The sequence below is a fragment of the Pipistrellus kuhlii genome, unplaced genomic scaffold, assembly GCF_014108245.1.
Source record: "Pipistrellus kuhlii isolate mPipKuh1 unplaced genomic scaffold, mPipKuh1.p scaffold_m20_p_6, whole genome shotgun sequence".
NCBI lineage: Eukaryota > Metazoa > Chordata > Mammalia > Chiroptera > Vespertilionidae > Pipistrellus > Pipistrellus kuhlii.
The window spans coordinates 57,263,847-57,276,996 of record NW_023425562.1 but is presented as its reverse complement, the minus strand read 5'-3'; the positions used below and the strand labels follow the sequence as shown (position 1 = coordinate 57,276,996).

The 13,150-nt window shown below is 44.0% G+C and overlaps 1 protein-coding gene across 10 annotated transcripts in view; it reads right to left on the bottom strand.

Annotated features, from left to right (window-relative positions):
- PTPRA (protein tyrosine phosphatase receptor type A) overlaps positions 1–13,150 on the bottom strand; it is a 104,061-nt gene that overhangs the window by 5,443 nt on the left and 85,468 nt on the right. For 9 of the 10 annotated variants that reach the window (XM_036419165.2, XM_036419168.2, XM_036419166.2 and 6 more), the window contains 9 exons: positions 12,946–13,022; positions 10,387–10,423; positions 5,823–5,920; positions 4,147–4,266; positions 3,084–3,250; positions 2,494–2,629; positions 1,679–1,828; positions 747–840; positions 350–426 (listed from right to left, as the gene is read on the bottom strand). In XM_036419165.2, coding sequence (XP_036275058.1) covers positions 350–426; positions 747–840; positions 1,679–1,828; positions 2,494–2,629; positions 3,084–3,250; positions 4,147–4,266; positions 5,823–5,920; positions 10,387–10,423; positions 12,946–13,022 — 956 coding nt within the window. The remainder of the gene's footprint in view (positions 1–349; positions 427–746; positions 841–1,678; positions 1,829–2,493; positions 2,630–3,083; positions 3,251–4,146; positions 4,267–5,822; positions 5,921–10,386; positions 10,424–12,945; positions 13,023–13,150) is intronic. The other variant, XM_036419170.2, reaches the window with a different exon arrangement.

Below are 13,150 nucleotides of genomic sequence, written 5' to 3'. Positions count from 1 at the left end.
ATCCCTTTTGGTCAAGGACCAAACTCTGTCTGATAAGCTGGTCTTTTTCTCTGAGGGTGAGGGAAAGAGAGAAAAGTGGGCCCTGGTTGGTGATGTAGTCCTTTTGCCGGTGAATGGGAAAGATAAGAGGTTTTCAGCCTTTGGCTGTGGTTTGTGTTGTGAACTTTTCCCTGGGATAGCCCCTGCTTCCCACCACCTTCTGCTCTCTGGGACCTGACAGATGTAGGGTAGGGATCAGTTCTAAACTGATGATTGACTCAAAGATAACTTTCCCAGCACCTGGGGGATGAGGGGAATGCCAGGCCCAGATGACTCTCCATGGAGCTCTGGAGACACAGATAGCACTTACATCGATGAAGGATGCGTTCACGTAGTCTGTGTTCTCCTCACCCCTCTTAACTGGAATGATCACTCTGTTGAACTCATCTGTAAGAAGGAGAGCAGACTGTGGTTCCTTAACATCACTTGTCCTCTCTTCCCTCTCCTGCTCTTTCCTCATCTCCCCAGGCTCTGGCAGATATAATCCTAGCTGGGCAATAACATGTCTGTTCTCTGACCAGGAGGGAGAATCCCTTTGGCCTTTATGCTCTTTTATTTTCAGAAGCCATTCAAGAACTGGGGCAACGAGAGGCAATGCCGTAATTCTTGTCTCCAAGCTGATCATTGACTAGAACCTGAGAAGTGGAAAGGTGTAGGGGAAGGGTTGGACCAGGTGAAGGCTTTGGGTGTGGGGAGAAGGCTCTTACATGGAATGATCTGTAAAACCCGGTTCTTCTTCATGTTGGCTGGAAGGTTTCCAGTCCGCATCTTGTCATTCTGGATTTTGATTGATGTTAATTTCTGAATTGGGAAAGGGAGGAAAAACATTACTGATCCCAGTAACTAAACTTGACAAGATTACTAGTATTCCTGTCACTGAATCTGTGTCTCCAAGCCATTCTGGGTGTATACAGCTCCTCACTGTAACCATGATCTTCATTTCCATATGTCTTTGTTGGGACACTTTCTTTTATCTTTAAGCTTGGTCAACAAGTGAAAAGAGTGTTTGGGAAACTGCCTTCCTTCCAGCTCCTGTGGACCCTCTGGATTCCCCTGGGCTGGAATTTAATGATCCTGGAGCCTGACAGGAGGTCCACCTTCCCGCTCCTGCTGTTCCAGCTCAGAGGCTGTCTTTGACTCTTTAGAAAACCTTATCAAATGTATACCACTTTCTGACTCAGGTGAGGACTAACAACAACAACAACAAAAATACCATTGCTGCTTCAGCCATGTGACTCAGCTGGTTGGAGCGGCGTCCCTTGCGCTGAAAGTTGCGGGTTTGAGCCCGTTGGGGTGTGTACAGGAGGCAACCGATTGATGTTTCTCTCACATCGATGTTTTTTTCCTCTCTCTCTCCTCCTTCCTTTCTTTAAAATCAATAATCATATCTTTGGTGAGGATAAAAAAAAATTACCATTGCTTGTTCCTCCCCAAAACAAACCAAGTGATTCTAATGTGCAGGGTGGGTTGAGAATGACCAGGCTTTGAGTAAAGGGCCAGAGATCCACCTCCTTAACCACTCACATACCCTGTAAGTGTTTTCATCATTTGTTGGTAAATCTTCAAGGAGTTCAGCAGCCCACATTTCCCAAATCACATGATTCCTTCAATCTGAAAAGGTGGTTCACGTCCAACTCACCTTAAACTCCTCCTCTAATCCATTGTTGCTGGTCCCTGGGATTTTGTTGTAAATTTTCTGCAGATGTGTATCTAGAGAGGTCACTTCCAGTTCCGTATCTCCGTAGAGATAATGCTCCAGAAGGGCTTGGTATATGAAGACGTACTGCATCTGAAATCAGATGGTGCCCGAGTTCTAAGTTACACACATCACTGTCCCTATGGTGGCAGACCTACCCCCTCCGACCCCCATTTCCCTCCAGTCCACTTCTCCTCTGATTGGGACACTCTAATTGTCCCAATTCAGTGACACAGGACTTGAAATTCATGAGTCACTCTGGGGTGCTGAGCTTGGGAGGGAGGGTCCTACTCTGACACCCTTCTGGAGTGAAAGCCTGGAGAAAAAAACAAATCCAACTGCTGCCTATTCTGAGAGCAAAGATTTGATAGCCTGAAGGGATGATGAAAATCTGGGGACACACAAAACCTGTGCCAGCCTGCCTCCAGCCTGCCTAACCATAGGGTTGACCTCACAGTAAGGATAGGCTGGATGTAGCTGAACTATGTCACAATTCTGCAGGCACTACTCTTTCAGCTGCTGCGTGCCTGCTTCCCTCAGGGCCTGCTCCTTATCCTTAGAGCCCAGTGAAATGACACCTGCCTTCCCAATTCCCCTAGGTACAACGCCCTCTATGCTCCATGTCTGTCTTAATACACAATTTACCAGGGCCCTTCATCACACTGTATGATCATCATTCACAATAACCTGGGAGGCTGAGGTGGCAGATGTTTTGGTCCTGAAATGCCCCCACCTTGCTTCACCCGCAAATCACTCACATCTGTTTGCACCATCTGGCAGCGCTGTGCCCGGATCCGGCTCACAAAGCCATACACGTCCACCTTCCGCTCTGTATGCATCATGTCCAACATGGCATCGATGACGACAAAGGTACCTGTCCGCCCTACACCCGCACTGTAGCCAGAGAGTAGGGGTGTTACAGGCTGGCCTACATGCCTTGTGGGAGCATGCAAGGAGGGGGCAGCACAGGCCAGGGCTCTTTCTTCAGGCCTCTAAATTCTAATTCTGAATGAGGCAGAGCTGGGACTCTCATGGTACCAACAAACCCCACTGTACCTTGAACTCCTTACCTCTAGGATTAGAGAACCTTTACACTTAGAGGGGCCTGAAGGCTCCCAGTGCACAAGGCAGTACTCAACCTGGTTTCCTGGCTTCACAGCAGTGGTCCAACCCCCACCCCGCCCCCAATCTTAGAGGACTGCCCTTCCCTTTTTCCTCAAGTAATCTCCAACCAGCACCAGAGAGGAGTCCAACAGCTCCTCTGCGCTATGCCTCCTCAGCCAGGCCTGTGCTTCCCCTTGGGAGCAGTGTGGTATAAGTGGGAAGCCAAGGGTCAGGCCACACTGACCTGCAATGGACCACGATGGGCCCCGCATATTGAGGGTTACAGGCCTTCACCTTCTTAAGGAACTTGAGCATACCGATGGGGGTGAAAGGCACCCCAAAGTCTGGCCAGCTGGTAAAGTGGAATTGAGTGATGAGGCGCTGTGGCTTTCTGTTGGTCATGTCGCCCACCTGTGAAGTAAAAAAAATACTGTGTGTTGGCCCTGATACCCTGGGATAGGTGGGGCAGCCCCAGTGGAGGGAAGGTGAGACGTAGGGGCAAGGGCCAGTTGTTGCTGTTAGTGACAATAGGGAAATGAGGGTGTACCCAAGAAAGTTTTAACAATGAACAGAGAATCTTCCCAGGAACCCCACTGGGTAAACTATTACTATTTTTCTCAATCTACATATATGGAATATAAAATGACCTGGTCAAGATCTCCTGACTCTTGGTAAGCTCCCTTTTCATAAGCTCCCTTTTCACAGTTTATAGAAACATGATTACCTGAGCCTATTTTGCCAGTACTTGATTAAAAATAAATAAATAAAAATAAACATAAAAAGGTGCCTTCTAACTTTATCAGAGTTTGATTGCTGCCCAAGAACTAGAAAGATATCCCCTCACACAGTAAATGGCAAGGTCAGTACTAAAATGCAGGTCTCCTGACTCTTGGTAAGCTCCCTTTTCATAGCACTACACTGCCCTCAGCACATGGCGATCTCTGCTTAAGCCTCTAGGGCCACTCTGGAGGGCCAGGAGCAGGGCTTATCACATCCTGATGTTAGGAGTCTTTGGAATAAAAAAGAAAAAGTGAGTCAAGTACCCAGAAGATTATACCACCTCTTGATGCAATTGATTCCTACTAAGATGATAAAACTCCATCTCAATATTCATGTTTCTCCCAGTCATAAAAACGCTCCTCCTTAGTTTTCACAAAAGAAGTTCCCTGGGAGCCCAGAACTCTGCTTTCAGAGTCCAAACACAACACACAATCATCTTTCTTGACCACCCTGAGGGAAAGAGATTGCCCTCTTAATGGTCAGCAGAGCCAAAGCGAGAGCTGAGAAAAGGAATTAGAAAACAGTACCTGCTGAATGCAGAACTTTCGCACTGTGTAGTCCACCAGGACAGTCACATCTTCTACGGACACACGGATATTCCCGTAGGTCCAGCAGCCTTGATCTGGCCAGTACTGGGCACACTTACACTGGAAAGGAACAGACATGCATCTCCTGACCTTAAACCTCCCGCCCTTGGTACATGGAAAGGGCCGGAAAGAAAAGGACCACAATAGCCCAGAATGAAGTCCAGGGAAAGCCCTATGGTCTGTTCTCTCACCTCAGACAACTACAGACTTATTTGTTTTATCTGCTCTTTTTGCAAGTTCCTGAGTTTTTATCCTGCTTAGCACAGTCTCTTAACATACGCCATCTACTTCTTGTTCGTTCCCATTCCCATTATTCCGTCAGTTCAGGGCAAATTTGCCACGCTCCAGAGGTGAGCTTGTGGACTGATGCGGACTGTAAACCTGCCACAAGAGGCCCAAGGTCTTCTCTGGTGTCTGGTCCTTGGACAGCTTTCAAGAGCCAGAGGTCTGGTTGTAAGAAATAAACCTAAAGCCCAGACCCAATGATATCCTTCCCCAGCACCGTGGAGGTGCTGATCAGCACACCAACACCCCATGGGGATCAAGGGGACTCAAGGGCCATCCTGGGGGAAAACTGTCATGAATGGCGATTCCTCCCTGGGGATTAATCCAGGACTCAGGACTGGTGTTGGCTGTGACCCAGTGATGGAGCTGGGCAGGTATGTACTTGGCGGTCAAAAAGAAAAAGACCAATCAGAAGACTGCCTCAAGAATCAGGCCAGGGCCGAAACTGGTTTGGCTCAGTGGATAGAGCGTTGGCCTGCGGACTGAAAGATCCCAGGTTCGATTCCGGTCAAGGGCATGTACCTTGGTTGCGGGCACATCCTCAGTGGGGGGTGTGCAAGAGGCAGCTGATCGATGTCTCTCTCATCAATGTTTCTAACTCTGTATCCCTCTCTCTTCCTCTCTGTGAAAAACCAATAAAATATATTAAAAAAAAAAAAAAAAAAAAAAAAAAAAAAAGCCGGGACCAGTTTGGCTCAGTGGATAGAGCATCGGCCTGCAGACTGAAAGGTCCCGGGTTCGATTCTGGTTGAGGGCATGTACCTTGGTTGTGGGCACATCCCCAGTAGGGGGTGTGCAAGAGGCAGCTAATCGATGATTCTCTCTCATCGATGTTTCTCTCTATCCCTCTCTCTTCCTCTCTGTGAAAAATCAATAAAGTATATATTAAAAAAAAAAAAAAAAAAGAATCAGGCCAGGGCCTCAGCTTCCCTTGCACATGGCGCAGGGTCTCAGTTTCATATCGCTCCCTCTGCCAGCCCAGGAGGAGGGACAGGAAACCACAGGAAGGAGGAGCTAGAAAGCCAGGGAAGAAGAGCCACTCTGTGATGCTTTCTTGGCCAATGGCCAGGCTTTCTGCCAGGCCGTTTGGAACCGGGGTGAGTTGTCTGACTACCAGTCAGAGGGAACATGCCCTAGGCACCCCTAGGGTTCATCGGAGGCCTTTGGGACACAGGAAAGTCTGGTAGGCATATTGGCCTGGGCTCTGTCTGCAAGAACGACTGGCAAGGAGCCACAAAAGGTGGACAGGCCAAACACAAATACAGCTCCAGCAAAGACCTTCTGCTGGTCATGCCTGTATCAGGGGCCCTCCTAATAAATTTTCTACTTACCTCTTTTCTCTCCTTCAGATTGGTCACCATGACGATGGTGGCTGTGTTTTGTTCCCAGATCATCCTCCAAAAATCATTTACTGTTTCTTCTTTTGGTCCTAAAGCAGCCAATAGCAAAAATGAGAGCCCATGGCAAGGGAAAGAAAGATGCTGGGAAACTGGAAACATTCATTCTTCACTTTGGAAGCCTGCGTCCACATATCTCCAGCTAAATATCTAATGCACTGATCCATCCACCCACCTGCTAACTGAACATTCCCCAGGTATTCACCAGGCACTTGACTAAAAAGTGAAGTGGGGGTGGGAGGCTGTCAAAATATAAAGAGAACATGAACAGTGTCTCCCAAAGGTATTATTGTGGGGATTAGAAAGCATGACTATTCACTCAATATCACATTATGGGCCAGATAGTGAGCTAAGTGTTTCATATCTCATTTATTTCTTTCCACCATGTTCTGAGGTAGGTGTCATCAGCCACAGAGGGGTTAGGTAAGTTGCTCAGACTGGAATTTAAAATTTACTTTCCACACAGTCCTTCCCAGAAAGCCACTAGAAGATTTCCAAACAAAAATGAAGGAGTCAACAAAGAGAAATAGGTGGGATCTAACACAGAAGGAAGACTAAAGCAACCCAGAATGGCTAAAGAAAGAAGGTTCTAGAGGGATCCCAATATTAAAAATAAAATAATAAATCCATGTATCTGAATTCTTGAGAGAATATATTCCTAGAGAAGAATTTGGGGGTGGGGGTGGGGAGTCGAGGGAGAATCAATGTTAGCTATATAAAAACCTAAGTGAATAGGAAAAAAGGGTAATCATTAACTCTCAGAAAAGAGAAAACCAAAACTGTACCAAGAAAAAAAAATATCATATATTATGTGTGCTTCAGTTGTAAATGAAGTTGGTATAGTAATAATGCAAACAACAATGTTATCTCAACTTCAGATTGTAATTTAACTCTATTGGGAAGAGTGGACAATGGGGGGAAAAAGAGACATGTAATACTTTAAATAAAGAATTAAATTTAAAAAAAAAGAGTGGGGAAAAGAGACATGTATATGCATGTCTGTCTGATTGGGTGTGAGGTTGTTTGTAAGAGAATTAAATAAAATATGTCATCTACCATAAGAAGTCAACAGATAAAAATGGTTGCATTAGATTAAAAGAGTAAGGGAGAAAGGTTATTTTTATAACCTTTGTAATAACTTTGACTTCCTTAACATTTATATTCCTCTTGATAAAAATGAAAAAAATTACAGAGGAAAAACAATGATAGACGTGAACACATACTAGAAAGATGTACAGAAGAATAATTGTTCCATTGCCTAGAAAGGTCAGGAAAAATCTACTAGAGTAGGTGACATCTGAGTTATATGTTAGGGTAGATGGGAGCTTAGAGAGGAAACAGGGAGAATAGGCGGCTAGGAGTAAGAAAGAGCACGAGATACCAGGAACGTAAGGAATTCAGTGAGGTAACTGTGTGGAGTGCATGGAGTGGTGGGAGATGGAGCTGGAAAGATAGGTAAGGTACAAGGCTTGTCCTATAGACAATGGAAAAGCATGAGGATCCTGACAAAAGTTTTCCTTGAGAAAGGACATTCTGGTAAAGAATGCAAGGAACAAGGGTGAGGATTAGAGGAATCAGCCAGTAGGCTACTGTAACAGAGCTGGAAGAAAAGATGGGAGTAATGCAATGTGTCAGAGAAGACATATTTTGGAGCTGGAAATAAGAGGACTAGTCATATTTAGACTAAGGGACAGGTAGAAGATCTGGATTATCCTAAATTGGCTTGGTTAATTGGGTAGTTTACATTCCAGTCATGGTGATGGCCAAAGAATAAAGGAGGAAAGCAGTCTGGGGTCTAAGGAAGAGTCATGTTTGAGTTTCTGATGTTAAATCTAAAGAGTATGTGGGGGCCGAAACAGGTTTGGCTCAGTGGACAGAGCGTTGGCCTGTGGACTGAAAGGTCCCGGGTTCAATTCCGGTCAAGGGCATGTACCTTGGTTGTGGGCACATCCCCAGTAGGGAGTGTGCAAGAGGCAGCTGATCGATGATTCTCTCTCATCCATGTTTCTAACTCTCTATCCCTCTCTCTTCCTCTCTGTAAAAAATCAATAAAATATATATATTTTTAAAAAAAGAGTGTGGGGCATCCAGATGGAAGGGTACAAAACTAGTTTGAAAATGTGGCTTAGGAGAGGTTCAGAGAAGCAGCAAAGGTGAGTATTAGATAAGCTCTCTCTAAAAGAAGACAAAAAAGAAGGGGTCAGACAGAGAATGCTGAGAACCCTCAGCAATATTCAGTTCAGATAGAATAAAACCCTGGGAAGGAGACTAAGAAGGAGCAGATGGAGAGGCAAGAGAACTGAGGGAAAATGGAGCCATGAAAGAGAGCTGGAGTCTCAAGGAAACAGTCACCCACACATTTGGGAAGAAGCTACATTTAAGGGGCAGAATGAAGAATAAGAGCCAGGGAAAGAATATTCAGAAAAGTGAGAACAATAAAGGTAAGTGAACATCAGGAAATAATGGAGGAGTTTCAAGGAGTGTGAAGTACTGTGGAAAGGCTTAAGAGGACGGGAGTTTGAAAAAGTCAACCAGTAAGTCAGAGGAGACCTTAATTCAACAAATATTTTAATGTCAACAAAGTCCCATGGCAAATAATGAGAGGAAAATATCGCACATGGTTGTTGGTGCCAAAATCATCACTGAGTAGGTGTTAGCACAATTGGGCCTCAGAAGGTAGATCTGAATTGACAGATGGCTACAGAGGAAAGGAAAGTGGGTCTGGTTACAAAAAAGCTTGACCCCAGTGGGAGACTGCGAGCGTAAGGAGGCTCTGAGACTTTTCCTAACTTACTTGATCTCAATCTCTATTTTATGTCTAACAGAACTTTCTGAAATGGAGAAAGTTTTATATCTGCACTGCTATAGAAGCCTCTAACTATAATATATGTAGATAGTGAGCTTTAAAATGTGACTTCTGCCGAAACCGGTTTGGCTCAGTGGATAGAGCATCGGCCTGTGGACTGAAAGGTCCCAGGTTTGATTCCGGTCAGGGGCATGTACCTTGGTTGCAGGCACATCCCCAGTAGGGGAGGTGCAAGAGGCATTGATGATTCTCTCTCATCGATGTTTCTCTCTGTCCCCCTCTCTTCCTCTCTGTACAAAAATCAATAAAATATATTTTTTAAAAAAAAGCTGTGAGGGCTGAGACAGCCACTCTGGTTGCAAGGGCCAAGCCCCTTGCATGAATTTCGTGTATCCGGCCTCTAGTCTATTAATAATAGTGGAGCTCAGGCCCATGAGTGGCAGGGAGGAAATGAGCCAGCCTGGATCTTGGGAGGTGGCCAATCCTTTCCGAAGATTGATTACAAATTCAAATTCTGAGCAGCCTAACTAGAACCTCATGTTCCCAAAGGATCACACCATACGTGTATAGCCTTCGCCAGTCTTTTCTTCTTCTTCTTCTGTATTTATTTTTTATTTTATTGTTTAAGGTATTACAAATAATTATTGGTTGTGCTTATATGCATGAATACAAATCAGTTGCTCTCTCTCTTTTTTTTATTTTATTAAATTATTATCTGTGTACATATTTTAACATTGCCCCCTCCTCCCATACATACCCTCCCTCCTCAGAGTTTTATGAAATCAGTTGATCTCTTAAGCCCCCCTCCCCACCTTCTCCTGCCTTCCTGCTGTAATTTGACAGTCTGTTCGATGCTTCTTTGCTTCTATCTATTATTGTTCAACAGTTTATAATGTTCTTTATATTCCACATATGAGTGAGATCATGTGGTACTTATCTTTCACTGACTGGCTTATTTCACTTAGCATAATGTTCTCTAGTTCCATTCATGCTGTTGCAAATGGTAAGAATTCCTTCTTTTTTACAGCAGTGTAATATTCCATTGTATAGTTATACCACAATGTTCTAACCCTCTCATCTGCTAATGGACATTTAGGCTGTTTCCAAATCTTAGCTATTGTAAATTGTGCTGCTATGAACACAGGGGTGCATATATCCTTTCTGATTGGTGTTTCTCTTCTCCAGTCTTGTTATGCACACTTACAAAAGGACTTCTTTTAAATGACCCCTGGATACTAAGTCATTAAGTTCAAGACCTTTAGTTATAAACTTGCAAGGTGGATTGCACTATTTTCAGACAGTAATCATTATAGAAAGGCATCTGCATTCAGATTAATCTACTCAGCATTTGGAAGAAATAACCCAAACTCTATGAGCTCATGGATAAGCCTGAGTAAAAAATTATCATTATTTGCCCGGCCACAGTGGCTCCGTGGTTGAGCATTGACCTATAGACCAGGAAGTCAGAGCTCGATTCCTGGTCAGCGCACATGCCCAGGTTGCAGGTTCTATCCCCACTAGGGAGTAGGCAGGAGGCAGCTGATGAATGATTCTCTCTCATCACTAATGTCTCCCCCCCTCCCTTCCCCCCCCCCCTCTCATGACTCAAGGGTCCCGGGTTCGATTCCTTCCCTCCCTCCCTCCCACCCCCTTTCCTACCTGGAATATTAAAAAAAAAAAAAATTACTTTACCTTGTGCAGCAATGAATTTGTTCTTTTCTTGGTAACCCTGAGAGGAGAGGAGAGTGGGGGGAAAAAAGAAAGTTAAAACCAAAAATGGGTTGGAAATAATATTCTCCAGACTCCCAACAAGTTAACAAGTCCTCTCTGTGAAAAGGTCCAGGCAATTAACAAGAATTTCCATTCTAGAAACTTCCAAGGATTAGCTTTGGAGAGCAGGAATAAAAGATTACATGATCTAGGTAGTCTTCTCCAAATAAATTATTAATAAAGAATATCCAAATCCCAAATCCCAGGCTAGATCCCATTTCTGACGTGTTCTCAGAGCCTTACAATCTGGGTCTTAATGTTAATGGAAAGGAACCCTCCAAGGCAGAAGCATATGTGGTGGTTCCAGGGATGAAGCTGGGCTCACACTTGGAAGGAAAATGGTTATTTTTTTAATGATGCTTTACCCTGGTACAAAGACTTCTGGGGATAACCTGTGGGTATGGCAGGTCAGCTCCCAGTGTTCTGGGTTCTCTGCTACAGGCAATGAGAAAAGCAGAGGAGCGCTGGGATATAGCTAAGGAGCCTCTGAGAAACTGACAACTGGTAGTAACTTCTAAAGACCTTACACACTCTTAGACATCTAAAGGTGAGTGAGGAGACTGGTTCCTTCTAAGATTTCAGGCTGGAAGCCCATCTGCCAACTATGCCACTGCCTGCTTTGTCTCCCCCTGTGACCAATGTCAAGTTTGCTCTCAGACCTTTGTGTTTCCAAACCACAGGTCCTAATCTCCACTGGCTGTTGCTACCATTTCCTTTCAAGATCCATCTGTGATCTTGGCTCTCTGCAAAAAGGATTGGGAAGTGATTGCCAGGGTTGGGAATGGGATTAACTGTATCTGGACAAGAAGTTTTATTGAGGTAAACAAAATGTTCTAAAACTAAAAAGCAATAACTAAAAGGTACAGGGCTCCTTTTTGGAGGTAATAAAAAGCTTGTAAAATTGACTGATGGCTGCATATATCTGTGAATATACTAAAAACCACTGAATTATATACTTCAAATGGGTAAAAATTATAGCATATGATTTACATATAATGAAGTTGTTAAAATTGTTCTTAAACAATTAGGGTGATGGTAGCATGACTTGGTAAATTTTATAAAATATACCTCAATTAAATTGGAGAGAAAAAGGATTTGGTAGGTAACTGGCAGCTTATAACAACTGGCCTTGATTTGCTTCAAAGGACACTGTCTACCCCTATACTCCAGGTCCAAGGCACATTTGCTCCCTCTTTCTCACTATATCTCTCATTTGCACCTAACCCTGCTGACCACCAAACATTTCCTCCATGCTTTACTTTTTTGCCTCTGAGATGCTCTTCTCTCCCAGTCTCCTTTTATCTTATTCATGAGTGTCTCTTGCTCAATGTGTGTGGCAGAGGCTGGTAGGCCTCAGGGCCCAATCTTCTCCTTCTAAGTAACTTACAAGACCATAGCTTTGGAATATCTCCTCTGAGCTTCAGGTGAATATTACCAACTCTGTGCCGATACATTCACATGGATCACTCTATTCTCTATAAGCTCTACTCTTGCAAATATACAATCAATCACCAAATCCTGTTAAGCCTACCTCCAAAGTAGCTTTTATTTTGTTGCTTCCTCTTCAACCTTCCTACAGGCCCTCATCATCTATAACTACTACTGTAACAGCTTCTAGTTGGCCCTCCTAAATCCATGTTATACAGTAACCTGACTGACCAATATAAATGTGGCCATGTCACTTATCTTTAATATCTTCGATATTTTACCCCATTGCCCAGAGAATGAATTAAAACCCTTAGCTGTACTGAAAATTTGCAGATACTATACGGTGGCTTACTCAGTCTCACTCACTGCTATCTTGACTTTCTTACTACAGAGGCCAAGACACTAAAAGCTAAGTTCCCTAGATTCGTTCCTTGCAGCTCAGTTTGGCAGCAACCTAGCAGATGCTCCCACATAAGACCTGGGGTAGAAGTGAGTGATGTGAGCGAGTGATTGTGCTAGCAAGATTTGGTCTTTGGGCAAGCATGGCAGCAGAAACATCCACGTCTTCTGCAGAACTTTCACTATGAGAGTCACAGGGGGTAGTTGGGTATCTCTAGGAATGCTCTATTCCTCACTGAGCAGTACCTTAGCTTGTTTCATTGGCTTGCCCATAGATTTTGTAAGCTATCCAGTATCTTATAATAACCCCCTTTTGCCCAGCTGGTTTGGATCAGTGCTTATGCATCGACCTATGAACCAGGAGTCACAGTTCGACTCCTGGTCAGGGCATATGCCCAAGTTATGGGCTCAATCCCCAGTGGGGGTGTGCAGGAGGCAGCTGATCAATTATTCTCTCTCAGCATTGATATTTCTCTCTCTCCCTCTAAAATCAATAAAAATATATGAAAATTTAAAAAACAACAACAACTTTGTTTTCAGTCACTTAAAAAATTAGATTCCTCAGGGAAAACTTGAAATGACAAATTCTCCTCTTAACATGAAGCTGGGAAGGACTCAGTTCAAGGAAATGATGAGAAAGCTTGAGTTACTTACATTGATGAATGAAGCATTGATGTAATCGGAATCTGGAACTCCTTCAACTGGTGTCAGATGGACTCTAGAGTGATCATCTAGGGGAAAAAATAATCTTTAAATATGTAGTCAATATTAAAATAGTTAAATCCAATCTTATTTCTCACTGGTCCTGACAAAACCAGGCCAGATAAGACATTTGTGCCTTTGTGTACATACTAGGGGT